Consider the following 20,346-nt stretch of genomic DNA (forward strand, 5'->3'; position numbering starts at 1 on the left):
CTGTTTTGACTTCAGCTCCGTGGCCCCCTGGTTCTCGAGATACTTCCCGGGACAGAGTAATGTTATTTCCCAGTAGTGAGAGTAAACTTTTGGCGAAGTAGCAGAGGCTTTTTAAGGTTCTACGTCGCACATGCGAAGTGAACTATTAGATTGCTCAGCCAGGTTCCAGGAAGGGTAAATAAATGTAACATGTGAACCTCCTGAAACCCTGGAAAACCAAGGAATCCTTGTTCATCCATCTGGCCAACGAGAGTATGGCAGGAGAGACAGTGATAGAACAGATCCCAATGGGAAATTGGTTAACCTCGAACAACAACACAAACTAGTAGAGCTCATTGTCCAGTTTAAGGATGTCTTTTCAGAAAGACCAGGAAAAAGTAATTTGATTTCCCATAAAATTATAACTGAATACTCATTGTCCAGAGTGGAGGATTTGTTTGACTCCTTAATAGAGACTGACGACATAAGCATTCAGGATTTGATGAAGAGGTATTGGGAAATTCCTTTGGAAAAAAAGAGTCCAGACCCAAATCCACTTCAGCTACTACTGTGGGTCTGTTTTCAATAAATATGCTGTTTGGATTGTATGGACCAGCAATTTTCTAGAGGTTGATGGGCAGGGTGTGGCGTCCCCAAAGAGGTTATGCAGCGGCATATCTTGACGATATTGCCATTTTCAGCAAACTCTGGGGGTCCCATAAAAGCAGACTGAGGCGGTCCTTAGGTCGTTAAGCAAAGTGGGCATGACCGCAAACCCAAATAAATTCATCTTGGGAAAGGTAGAACAAAATATCTTGGTTATGTCGTAGGAGGTGGTAAAGTAAGACCATTAGCCAAGAAGATAAATGCCCAGAGAGAAGCTCCAACTCCACAGACAAAGACTCGGGTGCTCTCACTTCTTAGGTTATCACAGTAGGTTTATCCCCCACTACTCCACGATTACACGAAAAAATGTGCCTCTGCCCAGGATGTCTGGACGAGAGAATGCCAGTGGCTTTTGGCAAAGTTAAAATGTTCTTGTCCAAAGCCCCGCTCTCAAAAGTCCTGATTTCAAATGGCCTTTTATTGTCCAGACAGATACCTCGAATATAGGCCATGGGGCAGTCTTTTCACAAGAAATGTATTTATTTATAAAATGTTTTTCAAAGAAGTAATAAATTAAGAGTTACCTCTCGTTTTCAAGTATGTCCTGGCATAGAATACTTGGTTACAAATACATAGTTACATAAGTGAACAGGGTATACATTATATAAAAGACATTGCATGCACAGTTAGAGATAATATATATTATAGCAGTATGTAACAGTTACAGACCAGATTAAAATGTGAGACAGCTTTAGTTTTGAAAGAACAGACTGTTGGTGGATGTGAGAGTCTCCTGTAGATTGTTCCAGCTTTGGGGTGCACGGTAGAGGAGCGGCTGGATACTTTGCTGAACCTTGGGGCCATGAACAGTCTTTTGGAGTCAGATCTCAGATGATAAGTGCTGCATGTGGTAGGGGTGAGGAGCTTGTTCAGATAGACGGGTAGCTTGCCCAGAAAGTATTTGAAGGCAAGACAGGAAAGATGAACATTGCGCCTAAACTCAAGTGATGACCAATCTAGTTCTTTGAGCATTTAGCAGTGATGTATGCTGTAATTGCATTGGAGAACAAAATGGCATATTGAACTGTAGAGGGTATCAAGTTTGCTAAGGTGGTTTTGGGGTGCCAAGCCGTATACTATGTCCCCATAGTCGATAATTGGCATTAGCATCTGCTGTGCGATATGCTTTCTGACCAGCAGACTTAGGGAGGATTTGTTTCTGTAAATTTTGGCATAGGTTTGGGATGTCAGGGTATCAATGTGCATCCCGAATGTTAAATGGGAGTCAAACCATATGCCCAAGTATTTAAAACTAGTAATAGGGGCTGGGATGGTATTAGTGTTGGTTCTGATCTGGAGCTCATTCATTGGAAGCTTTAAAAATGTAGCTTTGTCCCAAATACCATTGTTACAGTCTTGTCAGTGTTTAAAAAACAGTTTGTGTTGGGAAATCCAATTTTCACGTCTCAAAAAGTCAGATTGAAGTATGTTTTCAAGGTTGGAGAGGCTAGGGCTGTGTGCATATAAGATTGTGTCACCTGCATACTGTACATGTGTATTGAGGCTCCCTTACACGTTGTAGGAAGATTATTGATGAACACTGAGATGAGTAGGGGCCCCAGAACAGAGCCTTGCGGACACCACAGGTGATATCCAAGGGGTTGGAGTTAGAGCCTGAGATGGACACATGTTGGGATATACCTGATAGGTAGGAATGAAACCAGTTTAAAGCATGCTTCCCTATTCCAGAGCACTGGAGTTTGTTAAGCAAGATAGAATGATCAACAGTATCAAAAGCATTTGCAAAATCTAGGAATATTTCGCCAGCGGCGTGGAACATTCTAACAAAAAGATATGTGGAGTAGACCGCACTCAATGAATCTATATAAGATAATAGTGTGAGGATGTGGTGCAATGGAAACAAGGGGGACCCTAACCCCTCCCAAAGCAATACTAACAAAAATAATAGTTCCCAGCACTCAATGAGATGATAGTCTGGAGGTAAGCAAAAAATAGGAAATTTGATGTGCAGATATATCAGCAAAATAAACATACAGATACAGATGTACAGTAATTGTAAAAAAAAAAAAAAAAGTGGGGGGGGGGGTAACAATTACTAAAGGTGCCAACTGACTCCTGTGGGAAAAAGTGAATAATAGGACAGGGGATAGGGTACTTCCCTCACCCTTAATTCTTTTCTCCTAAAAAAATAAGTGAACTCATGCAACCACAAAGCTCTCTGTGGGGTAAGCCCAGGCACACCCAACTTGGTATAGATAGTAGCAAGAGCCCTGGTTCAGGTACTATGGAGTCTGTATGAACATAGTCAAGCTTCTAAATGCAAAATCAAGTAACCTGTCAGATTAGAGCACTCTGGTCAGCAGATGCAGAGCCACACTCACTGTCCAGATTAAAGCACTCTAGTCAGATATCAGCACAACAATGCAAGTCAGTGCAAATCAATAGAGCCAAACTATAGAGATTCTAGCTCACGGTTTGGTGCTATCATGTTTTCCTCTGCTGCAAGCTGGGGAGTGTGTGCTAAGCCGGAAATTATTCCCTAGAGAGGTGAACTACACAGAGAGATTAAAAGGAGGCCTTGGCAGTAAAATGGGAAATTGAGTCCTTAAATATAATTTAACCGGAGTCCATTTTGTATTATTTACCAATCACACCATGTTAAAATTGCTTCATACCATGAAAAACTCCAACCCCAGGTTGACAAGGTGGTACCGTTCCCTCTAGCCAGTCTAGTTTAACATCCAGCACAGGCCCGGCAAGGAGAACACAAATGCTGACCTTGTCCTGGGAGGGAGTGGAGGGACAGGTTTCGGCCGCGGATAGCCCTATCTACCCACAAACGCGGAGGAGTGTAGCAGGTTCAACCCTCTCAGAAAAAGTCTAGCCCTGTTTGGGCAACTAATAGTTAACTCCTAAGAAGTAGAGTGATGGTGAGCGCAAGGTGAAATATAGAAGTATATATGGAAAACACTCAATTAGTGATAGTGTAATACTATACAAGACAATAAAAGACAGTCGTAGACACAGATAAAATATATGAAGTTTATAGAAAACAAGAACGAGTATAGAATGACTCGCATGTAAAGAAAGCACTTACAGCACTGGTAGCCGCGTTGAGTTCCCCGATGTGGTTTCCTCCTGCTTCCTTGTACTTTGAGGAGTCTTCAGTACATCACAACCTTACACACAGCAACATGAATCATTCCCTAGGGTCTTCTCAATCAACGTTTGATTAAACCTTCCTTCGTTAAAACACGAGAACACTTATCTGCTCCCGGGATCACAAGCCTAGGTTTGGGCTTCTGCGCATGCGTAATCCAAACCTAGGGAGCAACGTTGATTGAGAAGACCCTAGGGAATGATTCGTGTTGCTGTGTGTAAGGTTGTGATGCACTGGAGAATCCTCAAAGGACACGGAAGCAGGAGGAAACCACATTGGGGAACTCAACGCGGCTACCAGTGCTGGAAGTTCTTTCTTTACATGTGAGTCATTCTATACTCGTTCTTGTTTTCAATAAACTTCATATATTTTATGTGTCTACGACTGTCATCCTTTCTGGGATCACTGCAAGGACACAGACTGTCCACAGCACAGATATCCAGGAACCTATGGACTGATCCTGAGGGGAGAAACCCGAACTTTAAGAAACTCTGTGAGGGTCTCACACATGGCCGTGTGAGTACCTCTGTTATTATGTTTACCTGCTCACCTTCACCCCTATCAGAACTCTATTTTATTGTTTTACTCTTTTATTGTCTTTTTTAGTATTAAACTACTGTATATCACTAATTGAGTGTTTTCCATATATACTTCTATATTTCACCATGCGCTCACCACAACTGTACTTCTACTGCCTTATGAGGATCAAGGGAGGATCCTTTCCACGTTGAGCAGCAGTTCTCTCAAGGAGCCAGTATAATATTGGTTTTCTATGTATAGCTTTCCAACCCAACTATTATTTAATTAATTTTTAACCAATTGATATTTATTGACTGATATATTTAAATATCATTTAGAGGGAGTGCCGCAGATACACTCCAATATTTAACTCCTGCTTAGAGGAGGCATGAGCACTAACGACCCATGTTCGCTGATTCCTTTAAAACCAGGCAGCCTGCAGTCCAGTGCTGCTGCTGTTCTGGACTGCAAAGGCATACTGGGTTGGAGCTTCTGTTGCTGTATTTTGTACTGCTGAACTTTGACTAAGGTATGTTGCCCTGTTATCTTCAGCACTAGCATATACAGTTTGGTCTGGAAATAATTGGACACTGATACAAGTTTTGTTATTTCGGCTGTGTACCAAAATAAATTAAAGTTACAGTTAAATAATGAATATGGGCGTAAAGTGCAGTCTATCAGCTTTAATTTGAGGGTATTCACATCCAAATTGGAGGAAGGGTTTAGGAATTACAAATCTTTAGTATGTAGACCCCTCTTTTTCAAGGGACCAAAAGTGATTGGACAATTGACTCAAAAGCTGTTTCATGGACAGGTGTGGGCTATTCCTTTGTTATTTCAGCATCAATTAAGCAGGTAGAAGGTCTGGAGTTGATTCCAGGTGTGGCATTCGCATTTGGAAGCTGTTGCTGTGAACCCACAGCATACGGTCAAAGGAGCTCTCAATGCAAGTGAAACAAAGCATCCTTAGGCGGCAAAAAAAGAGAAAATCCATCAGAGAGATAGCAGGAACATTAGGAGAGGTCAAATCAACAGTTTGGTAGATTCTGAGAAAAAAAGAACGCACTGGTGAGCTCTGCAACACAAAAAGGCCTGGACATCCACGGAAGACAACAGTGGTGGATGATCGTAGGATCCTTTCCATGGTAAAGAAAAACCCTTCCACAACATGCAGCCAAGTGAAGAACACTCTCCAGGAGGTAGGCATATCATTATCCAAGTCTACCATAAAGAGAAGACTTCACGAGAGCAAATACTATACAGAGGGTTCACCAAAAGGTGCACACCATTCATAAGCCTCAAGAATAGAAAGGCCAGATTAGACTTTGCCAAACAATATCTAAAAAAGCCAGCCCATTTCTGGAACAGCATTCTTTGGGGAGATGAAACTAAGATCAACCTGTACCAGAATGATGGGAAGAAAAAAGTATGGAGAAGGCTTGGAACGGCTCATGAACCGAAGCATATCACATCATCTGTAAAACATGGTGTAGGCAGTGTGAGGGCATGGGCATGCATGGCTTATAATGGCCCCGGGTCGCTAGTGTTTATTGATGATGTGACAGAAACAGCTGGATGAATTCTGAAGTGTATAGGGATATATTGTCTGCTCAGATTCAGCCAAATTCAGCGAAGTTGATTGGACGGCGCTTCACTTTACAGATGGACAATGACCCAAAACATACTGCGAAAGCAACCCAGGAGTTTTTTAAGGCAAAGAAGTGGAATATTCTGCAATGGCCGAGTCAATCACCTGATCTCAACCCGATCGAGCATGCATTTCACTTGCTGAAGACAACACTTAAGGCAGAAAGACCCACGAACAAACAACTGAAGACAGCTGTAGTAAAGGCCTGGAAATGCATCACATAGGAGGAAATCCAGTGTTTGGTGATGTCCATGCGTTCCAGACTTCAAGCAGTCATTGCCTGCAAAGGATTCTCGACAGTATTAAAAATGAACATTTTATTTATGATTGTGCTAATTTGTCCAATTACATTTGAGCCCCTGAAATAAGGGGACTGTGTATGAAAATGGTTGCAATTCTTAAACGTTTCATATGATATTTTTGTTCAACCCCTTGAATTAAAGCTGAAAGTCTGCACTTCTATTGCATCTCGGTTATTTCATTTCAAATCCATTGTGGTGGCATACAGAGACAAAATTATGAAAATTGTCAGTGTCCAATTATTTCCGGACCTAACTATTCTTTGTACTACTTAACTTTGGCTGAGGAAAAAACCCAATTTTTTTGTTGCTGAACTTTGGCTAAATAAAAGCCTACCTTTATTTCTCCAAACGCAAATCTCCTGTTATTACCTCATGCTGTTATGCTTTCCCATGGTTGTTTGCAAATCTTGACTGGATATTCATCTAATGAGCCTCTTGGCACATGCACAAGTTACAAATATGAATAACACAGATTGCATACTATGTGATGTACTCTAGACGGCCTTCTCAGCATGTATCACAGATGCCTAACATTTTCACATCTAAGCCATAATTATTGTGTTTAGATGTTTTTGTATACTGCTGTGCACGGATATCCCTAATGCATTTAAATTTACTCCTCCTGTCACCATGTCTCATCAGCTTTTACCATTGTGTTTGTTTGCAGTTCACTGTAAGAATGCTCTTCTCCTAATGTTTTTTATGTGAGTGGTGCAGTTATCTTCATACTGTAGTATTCGTATTCCTAGTAGAGCCCTTTGTTTGCTGTGTATACTGGTAACTTCTTCAGTGTTATTTACATAGTATTGACTGTACTAACCTCATAGCTGGTACACTTGCCCATGTACTTCTCTGCCTTTCTCCCCCATTCACTATGATGGGAAGCAGTTAATGTATAGTGAACAATGTGCATGAAGTATAAGAGAAACTGGAGGGGTTTCGTGGTAACACTTCTGAGCTCTCATCTCAGCTTTGACACAATCTTAGAGGAGGACATAAAAAAACTGTGAAGTTATAGGTCCTGAGAATAAAAGGGAGTCTCTCTTTTCTGCGTCTTTGAAGCTGAATCACTGGCAATTGGGATTGTACATGGCATCCCACAAAAAGTGATAATCCCTACCAATCCATTGATCATATTTTCTTTTTCGTTCTAGGCTATGAAGGTCCTTTCAAAAAAGAGGTTACTGAAGCAATACGGCTTTCCACGTATGTATTTTGATGTTGGTAAACCTACAGTAGTAGTTTGTGTGCTACAAAATTACCCAAGTGACTAATAACATGGACTATTGATAGCTGAATTTTGTATTATAAACTAGCTGTTATACTGTATGTTGCATTATGAAACAAAAGTTTGAAAGAAATGTGCCTGAAAGCTGTACTGTGAGATAGAACCAGGGTCTAAACACAAGGAAATATCCAGTTTGTGCTGTTCTGCCTTCTTCAGATGAATGCGTTTTGGCTTCTGTCATAAGACACCTTTGAGTGCTGGAAGACATCTTACGGTCCATGCTTGTGATTGGGCTGTGAGGTGTTTTTCCTGCATCAGAAGGTTATGGAGCTCCTTCTGGACATCTGTTCTGTAACTGTGCTACAACATATGTGAGTCTTCTATTTTTGCATCAAAGAGAACTGTGGACATTTGTTCTAATCTATGTATGTATTTGGATGCCTTGGTGGTGACATCTAGTCCAGCATGCACCTAATACTTTTAGAATTGAGTCAATTGACAGTTGGTGCTATTCACACGCTTGGATTTGAGTGGTGTGAGTAGTCATGTCGGTGTAGGTGAGACGGCACGAGAGATTTAGCGTATTCTATATCAGCCAATGCGGCCGATCGGGACGTTTTTAGCCACATTTCCCCATTGACATCAATGGGGAATTTTGTTTATTGAATTAAATAGCTTGGATCTTTCTCACAGTATATCGCCGTTGTAGAGGTAAAGCTCATTAAGTGCTTTTTTACCTTTTTTTTCTTGAAAATAGGCTTCGTAAAGAAAATACATTGGAAGGACTCATTAAAGACACCTAATCTTCAGAACTTGTCATATCAACATACTTTCCTTTTTAAATACAGATTTTTTTTCCTCTCAAAAAGAACATTTAATCAATCACCTTTTCCTCAGTATTCAGAGAATTTGGTTAATTACTTTTACCTCTAAAACGACAATATGTAGGGCTGCATATATGAAGACCTCTAATAAGACAAGTAGAGTGGCAGAGGAGGGGTGTATGTTGGTTTGGGAAATTTGCTTAAGGAACACATTACATGTTGTATACTGGGGTCCAGCTGTAATTAATTATCCAGCTGCATCAGGGCAGATATAAAGCCCTGTAAAATGCACCTGCACTGAAAACTTCACAGATATTCATCCAAATTAAACTTTTAAAATGTTCTTCTGTTTACTTCTTTAGAACATGAAATATCTTACTCCCCACAGTTCTTGTGCCTGCCTGTATGTGAGAATTCATCCAGGAACTGGTACTACTAATCCTGCAGAAAATTGGGCTTCTTCGGCTTAAATGAACATTTTTTCAAGTAAAATTGTTATTCCATTGTTAAGATTTTGATTAATATGTAATGTTTTATTACTCAGTATAAAAATCCTTACAGAATGCCAGCTCCTTAACACGATAACTGATTTTCACTCAGCAATTTCTGAGAAGCTTCAATATGCTGAAACACCTTGCATGTATTCGTTGAGTTTGCCTTGCATTTTATATGGCTTCACAGATCCCAATCTGTGTGCTAAAATTCTAACAAAACGCTGATTTTGCTTTTTTATTCAAATATTTGCCTCCCCTGCAGGTCGACCTCCCCCAAGAGGATCAAAAACTGCATCTGGAGAACAGGCGAAACCAATGGCTCCGTTGGACAGAGTTTATCAAGAAATAGCTATTTTGAAAAAACTGGATCATATTAACATTGTCCGATTGGTTGAGGTATGTACTTCAATCTCATTGTCCTGCTGATCTCTCCAACATTAAAAATCGCTTTCCTTCAGCACCAGTGTACATGTGTGTAGGCCTGCCTGACACAGAAATGATTAGATAGGCCAGAACTGGTTATGTAGACACTGCTGTTTTCAATCATTCTTCATATAGTACGTACAGCTGAACCTCGTTATAGCGTGGTGCTTGGGGTCCAAATAATGTGATCGTGTTATATGCGGATCGCGTAAAAAAATTATTTCACCGCGAACATTGCACCCCTCGGAGGGTTCCGCGGCCGCCTGAGGGGGAGAGCTGGGATAACTCCCAGCTCTCCCGGAGGAGCAGCACTCCCGTGGCGCAGCGGCACCCCCACACAGGACGTACCCGGCATCTGCATCAGCTGGCAGCGCTCTTCTCTCCCTGGAAACCAGCATCAAATGACGCCGCTGGGTCACGTGATGTCGCGTTGCTATGGCGATGTGACGTCACATGGCCCCTCTATGTCATTTGATGCCGGAGGAAGGGGGTGGCGCAGCCATCAAGCTCCCTGCCACCTGGCACATGACAAGCAAGGAGGCTACAAAACCGCATGGTAGGCGATCTGCTTATTATTGGGAGCCACGCTCACACCGCGTTATAAGTGGATCACGCTATAACGGGGTTGAGCTGTATATATTAAAGCAGCAGCCCCAACTCAAAGTACCTTGTTGTCCCACTGTCTTATCCCTTCAGTAGATATTTACAAGCAAAGCCATGGTACAGAAAATGGATGGTGCTAAAAACAGTAAATTAAATAGGGAAATTATGCACTCTGTGGCCATTTTGATTTCCAGAAGCACTAGGATTTCACTGGTTTACTGGTTCAAGCATCTTAAAATAATAATACCATTCCTGGAGCAGGGGGGAATTAATCCTTGTGATAACATAAATGTTCAATCTTCACTACTGTTTCCATTTGTGGTTCTTAATTTATGTTAACTCATTGCCAACTTTATCTAAAAATCACGTTGCTTCTCCCTTGCCTTGTGTAGACAGTCTTACTTGTTTTGTTTAAGTAGTATTTCACTTAGCACTTTGATCCCATTGAAATCTGCAATACTGTTGATGTTTTTTTCCCCATATCCATAAACGGTAATCGTATTCTGTTCCCTGATGTCCTGTGTAGTGAACATTCATGTAGAAGGGCACGAAGTTTTCATCCATGGCACTAAAATCTAGGCGAGTAGAAAACCATACAGTAATAGAGGCAGGTGTGTTAAATGTGACCTATACATTTCTAGTTGTTTTTCTTCTTAGAGCAGTTTTAATATAAAATGGACGTTCGACAACAGTTAGAACGACACTGGTGTTTTATAGATTTTCTTGTGAATGGACTTTTACTTACCGCAAGTAATACTGAATTAACCTTTTGAGGGAAAAGAAAATATAACATAAGATCCAAGCACCTTTTATTTATTTTTTAGACCAATATTTATTTTCAAATTATATGAACCGGATCTCTTTCTGTTGGATTTTCAAAGCAAGAACATCTTACAATTAAATGGAACAACCTGTTTTGTAGGATTTTTTTCTTAAAGAAATATTTGAGAATTGTTGTGGGAAAAATGAATTTATTGCTTCCCATTAAATAAACCAGGTAAAATAAAGAGCAATTCTCTTTTTATCATTGGTCAGACATGTTTTACTGAAATCAGGGGACATTTTCATACATACAGTTGACATTGCGTGAAAGCGAACCATTGTACATTTTATAAGTTACAGTAACGATATCTGAACATTAACCCCCATGTGCTTTTGTTTGGTTACCAGAAGTGTTTTTCTGCTGTATACTGTATTTAGTGTCCTGTAAAAACGTCTGTTACTTTTTATTTTCCATTTCTCCTGTTAGTGCACGGCTTCCAAGGTTCAACGGTCCTAATGAGCGATACTTAAGTATTCAGGACTAAAATGTAAAGATCTATTGCAGTAATACTGACATTTATCAATAAGACTCCTTTGAAGTCCGTGATGCTGTTGATATTTTCAGTGATTAAGTCAACATTCTAATGAGTGGGGGATCATTCCACTTGACTTCCCTATTTTCTGCTAGGCTGGGGAAAGAGGAATAGAATAGTAATGAATACGTTGATAGAACAGTCATGGATTTTTACTGATTGATCTCATTCCTGTGGATTTTCTCACGGTGTACATTTTTTTTCTATTGCAGTAATATATTGTTATAATGGCACTTTTTACATTTAAATAATGTGCGTCTTGTTCATTTGCTTACCAAGCATATGTCTTGTGTGTATATATTTCATTTAAATTTTCATTTTTGGAGCAGTTGGTAATCATTTTCATAATACATGATGTCCACTCTTTCTTTAGGTGCTGGATGATGCTGCAGAAGACAACCTCTATATGGGTAATATATATTTTTTCCCTATTGTAATATGTTTTATGGTGCTTACGTTATTTAGCATGTGGGTGAATAACGTTAACACAATAGAAACTGTCAGACACTGGCAGTGAATGGATAAATCACACCTCCAATTTCAGTTTATATCGTTTGTCAGTTTTGTATTCAGTTTACGACAGGTTGATGCTTGTGATTACTGATGTAGATGTCTCCACTGTGCAGGTTTCCTTACATGTCGTCATGTATTGTGCCTAATAATTGCTTTTAGTTATTGCATTAGATATAGTAAGTCAAGGCAGCAATGTGTTTCTTAAAAAAAAAAAACCTGTGATGGGCTTGTTTGTTTTAAAAAAGTGTATTATACAGGTTAGGATGCGGGGGTACTGTAAAGAAAGACATTGCCACCTTTAATGGAGGTCTTGCAGTGCTATTATAGGAATAGCACAATCGCTTATTTTGAGTCATTACTTTAAGTGCATAACAATGAAGCACATTCATTTTAAAATGCTTGCAGTTCAAACAAAGCTTCTTTTGGAGGAACTGGTGCTGTTATATTATTGTATTTGTTTGTTTTGGGCTGTACAGAGAATATGACTGACAGTCACAGTGTGCAACTGAAACAACCAGTAGCAGATCTAAAATGTATGGCTGTTTGTCATCTCCGTGGCAAAAAAAAACTGCTTAAAATATATTAGCAAAATAAGATTGGTGTTTAATACAGGCAACTAAATCCACGAGTCCTACATGCCTCCTTTTTTTTTTTTTTTTTTTTTTTTAATGTCGTGCTCATTATTCAAAATCTTTTATCTCAGTTTTTTACTGCAAACAAGACTGCCTGGCACCCACCCGTCTGTAGGCATCAACATGGGGAAATAGTGGCAGGTGCAAAAAAACTCACCACCTGGATAGCCAGCCTTGCAGAAAAAACGCGGTTGTACAATTAGTCAATATTTCATAATGAAAGAGAATATACAAGTAGCGGGCCTGCAACTATTCCTCGCTTCATATTGACTCTTAATTCGCAGGCGGGGGCCATACAGTCCTGTTGGTGAATGTTTAGGAAGAGAGCCTTGTTGCACCATTATTTGTCTTTCATATAGCGTTCCTCCTACTATCGGACATCAAAATCTGGTTATAGTTGTAACGTGATAGTAAGAATTTTGTTGATTATCTAAAAACAGGTACTCGTATTTGATTTTTATTTATTTATTTCGCCCTAGTATTATAAGGGTACGTTTCCCATTCTAAGCAGCGATTTAATATTTCAGATAGGATTTTCATCCTAGTGGAAGTACAATTGACAAAACGGTATATAAAGGCAGAGATAAAAGGTAGAGGTAAAGAATCTGTTTCAAGGGAAAAGCTTTCTTTATTACTCCCCTCTGCATTCATAGAAACCGCACTTCAAGGCTTATGAAAAGTGATGGTCTGTGCTAGAAAATGTGTTGCTGTAAAGGAGGAATGCTCTGCTGCTTCAGTTAAGCGCTCCCCAACGCATGCCACCAGCTTGCATTATGGAGTTACATTGATTTATCGTGGAATTATTCTACATTAAGCATACAGCTTAGATGTCACTCTGACCTTTAAAGAGACTATTTGTCAATGTCCGATCTATACCACACCCCTTAAATGCTTACCACAGTCATTTCATTACAACCTCCCCACACCCCAGTAGTTTATTGCATTGGGCTCTTAAAAACCAATGACCCATTGTAATATTGGGGGTAGACAGCCAAGATTTATGTGATCATATTACTTTGTTCATTATCAACAAACGTTAGCAGACTTCATTAAGGATTACAACCGGAAAGCAAGATGCTGCTCCCTGCTAGTAGTTTTGGGACTGATGATTTTGTACCCGGTACTGTTTGTGTTCAGTGAGAATCCTTTTCTAGTAATATGTTCTGTGGTTGTTTGTTTTTGTTTACCTATCTCCCGCCCTGCCCGCTTATCTTGCAGGTTTGCTTTTGAGCAATTCAAAATGGCATCGCAGACAAGTGTCTGCATAGCGACAGAACATACCGTGTGACGAGATGCATAGGGAAGCTATGTATACAAATTAATCCATTTGTTATACTACAATTTGAATGCAAAAAAATGAAAGTAAATGGTGAACTAAAAAAAAAAAAAACACACAATAAACTGTTGCGTGTTATTATTATCCATAGGAGGTGTTGACTAGTTTTTAAAATTACTACTTTTTCCTTGTAATTTGTGTTATTTTAAGCACTAGCTATATGAGTGGTGCGCAAACTTCCTGCGCTGCACACGCCTACCTTTTCTTCTCCTCAGTCGCGCCCCCCTCTTCTCTAATGTTGCGTCAAATGACGCTGCAGGGTCATGTGACCTGCGGTGTCATTTGACGTCATGTCTCTATGGCAACAGGCGTCATTTGACGCCGCGTTGTCAGACGCATGACTGGACCCGGGTAAGTTTACAGAGGCCTCGCGCTTTCAGAGGCCTCGCCTTTGTAAACACCTCCCCCCCCTGAAAAGTCTTGCGCCCCCCAGTTTGCGCACCACTGAGCTATATGATTACTCTATATTTAAATATAGAAATCTATTTTTATAGTTTTTACTGAGATCTGCTATTAAATTTAATATTTTATCATTCAGACACATTTGTCTGTATACTTTATTTTCAGCTGTTTGGTCCTATAAGGAGGCCACCCAAGCGGCACTTTAAAAAAAAATAATGTTTTACTTTTATTTCTTTAAATATATGCAGCCTTTGATTACCTTTATTGAAAACTAATGACCTAAGCTGCCAATCAATTTGTTCTCCCATGATCGATCAGCAAAATGCTGCTTCCCAGGGTTCACTAAATGGCCACCTTTCAGTTTTAAATCAATCCTTCAGTAAGTGTAGCACAGCAGCTACAATGTATTCTTATATTACTAAGGTAACATTCTCTTTTGTTACAGTTTACAGCTCAAACTGCTGGGAATATTGGCAACAAATTATCACAAACAGGAAAGTGTTACAAAGATCTCACACTGCTGGGGAGGTGTGCTGAAGCCTGCTATAGGCCTCGGCCAGGCTCCCTGCTTGCTCGCTGAGGCGCGCTGAGGCTCAGGGAAAGCGGGTGCTTTCCCTGGCCTTGTGGTTGCTTACCGCACGCGCTGTCAGCGGGCCGTCAGGGGGCGGGCACGTCACTGGCCGGGGGCGGGCCAGTGACGTCACGGAGCTGGTTCTCCCTCATTGTTCGAACCGCTCACGTGATCGGCCTGTTGCGCCAGCAAGCCGGGGAATTTTAAATTCCTCTAAGACCTGCGCTTCCGCGCGCTTGCGGAAGCGCAGGTGAGCCCCTACTAAAGCCGCTCTAATTGTGGCTGTAGGGGCTCAGTGCTGAGCGGGAGCGCGCGGCAGCACGCTTCCGCCAGCAAGCGCTAAACATGGCCGAGGCCATAGAAATCACAAGATGCTCAGTATATTAAAACTCATTCAAAATTTCATTAAGAGTTGAATAATAATTAAAAAAATATATATAAAGTAGTAAGTATTATCTAATACAACAGAAATTATTTATTTAAAAAAAAAAAACCCACGTATGATATTGCCTGTATTGCTCCTTTAAATTACATGGTGTTGCTCTGACAAATGTTTGCTTTTCTCAGACACATCTCTATTTACAGCTGTCAAATAATATGGCTAATGTCAATATTTAGGCTTTTATAAAACTAACACAGTTCGACTTAAAAAGAAAAAGGTAAGAAGAATTGTAAACTTGCCAATACTGCAAATAAATACCAGGCATGCTTGCAATTCAAATACAGTATTTCATGTTTGACTGGCAATGTATATGTGCTCGCTAGAGTTCATAGAAGACGCATTACAATATCAAATAGCAGTAAAAATACACATTATAAATAGCAGAATTCCTAGCGGTGAACAGCAGTTTTCTATAGTTATAGATGTTTCCTAATTCTTCAATTCACTTACTGGGCATAGGATACAGTACTACATATTCTACTTACTGTACTTTCTATAGGGACACAAAGGCTTTTGTATGCAATTTGAATGATATTAATCAGTGGAGGGGTCAATGTATCAACAGAAAAATATGATGCATTGCATGATTTTCTGGTTGTGGTTGCGTTCAATGTAAAATAGGCCCTTATTACAGAATAAGGGTCATAGGGGCACATTCATCGTGCCAGGGAGTTAACGCCGGAACGAGTGAGATAACCCATACAAGCACTTAATAAATGTGCCCCACAGTCTTTCACTTGACTCCTTCTCGGATCTTGCAGATTGTTTTTTACAATACATGTAAAAATGAAGCACTGTGTCAAAACGATGTATCTGTACTTTATAATGAAAGACCAGGCGGCACTACAAAGGAACTACACTAGTAATATATTCATACTGTATTCACATTCTCACGGTTTCCTATTTTTCTCATGTATGTATAGATTTATGTTATACATCTGTGTAAAGTGTTTCTTCTCAAGTGCTGTGGGTCACACTACATTGTATGTATCTGTACTTGTTACACACTGGTTATAGTTATAATGCAGGGTTGGGCAACTCCAGTCATCAAGGACCCCCAACAGGTATATACATAAAACAACAAACACCTATCCCTGTGTAAGGGCTAAATTACTTCCCCAGCCCCACTCTGCAATGCTATGGGCGGGAAGCCCCTTAACCACTTATTACCCCGAAGTCTCAGCGACACCTTAACACAGGTGGCCCTTCAGGTCAGTGGTATCCGGGTAGGTGTCTGCTTGAGGGTCCAGGCATTGAGGTCTAGTCCTCTTTTCTCTTTTGTCTTGCTCACAGAACACAGCCCTCCTTATCCTTATGTCAGCTCCATTGTGAGCTAAGGAAATCTTTCTCCTGTTTCAAACACAGGGCTTTTCTTAGAGCTCTAATGTGGCCAGGTGGAGTCTAGTTAATTGCATGCCTGCAATTAACCAGCTCCCTGCTGGATTTAGAGGCAGTTTCTCTCAAATAGTGATAAATCCCTGTTACAGTCAGGTTTTCAGAATATCCCTGCTTCGAGCCACTGAACTGTTGGTGGCCCCTGAGGATTGGAGTTGCCCACCCCTGGTGTAATGTATGGTGCACGCTATGTACAGGTAACTAGGTAACATAGCAGTTGAGGTTGTGTCCATTAAGGTTTTTTTTTTTTTTTTTAACCGTATCTAATAATAGATATATACTATACTATTTTTATCTACTAATCAAGGGGAAGGCAAGCAAAGAAAATCTCCAGCTAAATGTCAGGTCACTCCCTGGATCAGTACGTTATCCAAGCTGTTACCTCGGTTTCTTTCCTTCCTAAAAAGATATCAGCATATCCTTGGTTCCTTTCTAAAAATATATCCATTTTACTTTGGAGATTATGATGGAACATACGTCAATGTTAATATATTATATAGTTTTACTGTCTGTTCTGTAACAAACCCTTTCCTTTGTTACCAGGAAATCTCCTCCTCTAATCCTTATGGATAAGCAATGGTTAATTGTACAGCCCTTATGTTAAAAAGTAAATTTAGCAATTAGTCATCATATACATAGAAGAAGAAAAGTGGGATTCTGAAGGAGACGTTTTGAAAGGCCTCCTAAAGCAGCAGTCCATGCATTTTTGTTAATGTAGCATTGAAGCAGGGGGGTCTCTGGAGCTGAACCCATTAAGTTCAGCCTCGTCGGTCCCATGCTTCCCAAGATATGTAAATCTGTAGGGGGGTGCCGGTAGCTAGCTGGGGTTCTTGTAATGGCGGTGTTCAAATCTCCCAGGTTACACAGGCCAATAGAAAGCCGCGACATCATCCCTTGCGACTTCCTATTGGCCTGCATGACCAGGACCTTGAAACAAAGTTGAGGTGCCAGCACCCCCTACAGAGGTAAGTACCTTTGGAAGCAGGGGGTTCCCGGGGTTGAAATGAATGGGGTTCAGCTTCGGAGACCCCCTGCTTCAATGCTATGTTTAAAAAAAAATGGTCCGCTTGGTGTTCTGCTTTAAATAATTAAAAAGCAATGTAACAGTCATCAGTTTCACAAACGTAGAGCTACTGTATTGGAGGCAGAGTACACAAAAAAAGATACTAAAAAAAAATACATAGTTAAACTCCTTCTGACCTTTTGTCAGGACAAAAAAATGACAGTACCCTGCCATGTCACTATGTTTAGAGTGACTGAAATATCCAAAATTATTTATCATATACAATGCTGTATGGTCATTTTTTGAAGCAGCTGAGGTAGGACACTGATGTTTATCCCCTCTGACACCAGTCAACCTTTGGTAGCAAATCCTGTCTCCTTCACGGTTCAGAGATTATTAGATACAGGCATAGCGGTAATTTTGTACCTGAGGGCTGAGCACAGGAAGTATTGTACTTTTCCATCTTGTCAGATGTCACAGAAATGTAGTGCTCCCTATCGATTATAGATCCAAAGAGACAAGGATCCCTATTTCAATGCACTCAGTACTAATAAAGATAGGATAATGATTCACAATAGACCTTAACACACACACACACACACACACACACACACACACAATAACATTAAGTCCAATGAAGGTCACAATAGAGGACTTATCAGACATAAACATGACCAAAGGGATGAAAATAAACACACTATTATGTAGTCAATGGGAGTGAAAGATACACATGGTCATCTGCATAGATACATTGATTCCACCTACATACCCAACCTCCATTCTAGCTGTAGTAATAATCGCCGTTGTCCTGCTTTGCTCTGTACAGGCCGTCCTCAGTTATCCAACGGAATCCGTTCTGGAAGTAGTGTTGATAGTGAAACCGTTGTAAAGTGAGTCCCATGTTAATCAGTGGCGGTGAACGTTGGATAACGCATTCCGGCGTGCGAAAAACAGCCCCTAGGGTTGTGTTGGATATGCCATTCGTTGTAAAGTGAATCGTTGGATAGCGAGGACTACCTGTATAAGCGGGACATTAATATATCTAGTAACTAGACAATATAATCACCAGTCATTGATTCCGCACTGCCAGGGGATTACTGAGCTTTTTTTGTTACAGTTGTACACTGATGTAATAATATTCCAGATATAATACTTTCATCCTCAGTTTCTTTGTTAGGCCGCGCTTATAGTGCCTGTGACGGCGACACGACGTCGCCCGAAAACAAATACATTGCCGCCGCGTGCGCTTATAGTGCACGCGACAGCGACAAGCGACGTCGCCGTGGCAAAAACCTGAAGCCGGCAAAATTTGATTTTTCAAGGGCCGTCACGTGACGGCCCTTGAACAAATCAAATTGCCGAAATCCCGCGACCCCGCTGCCCGGCGAAACATAACTTTCGCCGGTGACGACGGCGACAGGTGATGTCACCCACCGTGTCGCTGTCACCAACGATGGCACTATAGGCACGGCCTTAGAGGTATATCCTCCTCAAGCACTATAAATAGTTTACAGATACCACATTTTATATGGAGGTTCAGAGATTACCTGTAGGGGTACCATTATTATACATGTGGCAGTTGAACATATATTTCTTAGCAATCAGCCTGTCTCTCTGTTTAGAGAAACTTCTCCTTACACCCACTACGGAGTTTAAACATTACTACGGCGGCTATCTTTATAGTTAACATCACCACCTTCATTTAGGCTTTACACAATTTACACTGTTACTTGATATTCACACTTGGTCTGTCTTCCCTTGTTCATATACTGTGTTTGGTGTATGGGGGACGCTGTTAATGACGTTTTAGATCTTCACTTACCCTCCCAATAAGACCTTTCATTGTTTGGTACCTAAAGGGTTGTTACACTTTTACTTTGAACATCCAATTCTGCTTTGGCTCACAGACATCTATCATACACTGGGCTTTTCATGGACTCATTGCTACATTGTTACCATTTCAGTTCATGTGGCAATATGTATCAGCTCTAGACACATTTAGCAGATGTTTACAGTACATGCTCCCCTCATCGACTGCATAGCAACTGTTTATGATTTTAATTGAGTGTGTTTATTTTTATCCGTTTGGATGTGTTTATGTCTAATAGGTCCTTCTTTTGTTACATATACAGTACATGTATATATGTGTATGTAACACCCATACCCCCCCCCCCCCCCCCGGCACCAGGAGATAGGGTGTATCTCTGTATTCCTGATGGAATTAGAGTGTTAACTCCCTTGTTCGTTACCTTTAATCTCAGGGTTCCTTCTGGCAGGTTCAGGCCTTGGCTGTAATGGAGGATGAAGTGGTGGTTGTGCGGACAGGACAAGAAGTAGAGCGCCATGATCTTTTGCAACTCATGATAGTCTAAACACCCTTACCCCCCTAAGGGGCAAGGCAGGAAAACACCAGCCCCAAGACTATGGCTGGAACAGAACAGAAAAGGGAGGAACCCTACCCCTACCCCTTATATCTGGGGAGGGGTTAATCCCTCTTCACCAATATCAGGGCAGGCCCAGCTGACATCACAGACCTAGTCAGCCCACCCCCCTTATTCTAGCAGCTTCATAAGCCCAGACTTGTGCCTGTAAGTTGCTACACTCTGCAACTGAGGAGATGGGATGTTACCAACTTGCTATTAACCCCAGCACTGCCTGCTCTTACCAGGATGTATGTGTCAGGCTGGGGGAAAATTAGTGAGGGGGCTACATATATATTATAATAATAATAGTTTGTTCTTGTCTAGCACTGCTAGTTTTACGTAACGCTTTACAGAGACATTTTGCAGACACAGGTCCCTTCCCCATAGAGCTTACAATCTATGTTAATGGTGCCTGAGGTACAGGGAGATAAAGTGACTTGCCCAAGGTCACAAGGAGCCGACACCGG

The 20,346-nt window shown here is 40.8% G+C and overlaps 1 protein-coding gene across 3 annotated transcripts in view; it reads left to right on the forward strand.

The window, feature by feature from the left end:
- The window catches only part of CAMKK1 (calcium/calmodulin dependent protein kinase kinase 1), a 328,954-nt gene that overhangs the window by 203,044 nt on the left and 105,564 nt on the right, over nucleotides 1-20,346 (forward strand). For all 3 annotated transcript variants that reach the window (XM_075589999.1, XM_075589997.1, XM_075589998.1), the window contains exons 5-7: nucleotides 7,390-7,441; nucleotides 9,044-9,177; nucleotides 11,536-11,572. In XM_075589999.1, the coding sequence (XP_075446114.1) occupies nucleotides 7,390-7,441; nucleotides 9,044-9,177; nucleotides 11,536-11,572 (223 nt within the window). The remainder of the gene's footprint in view (nucleotides 1-7,389; nucleotides 7,442-9,043; nucleotides 9,178-11,535; nucleotides 11,573-20,346) is intronic.

Source organism: Ascaphus truei, chromosome 3 (assembly GCF_040206685.1).
Source record: "Ascaphus truei isolate aAscTru1 chromosome 3, aAscTru1.hap1, whole genome shotgun sequence".
Lineage (NCBI taxonomy): Eukaryota > Metazoa > Chordata > Amphibia > Anura > Ascaphidae > Ascaphus > Ascaphus truei.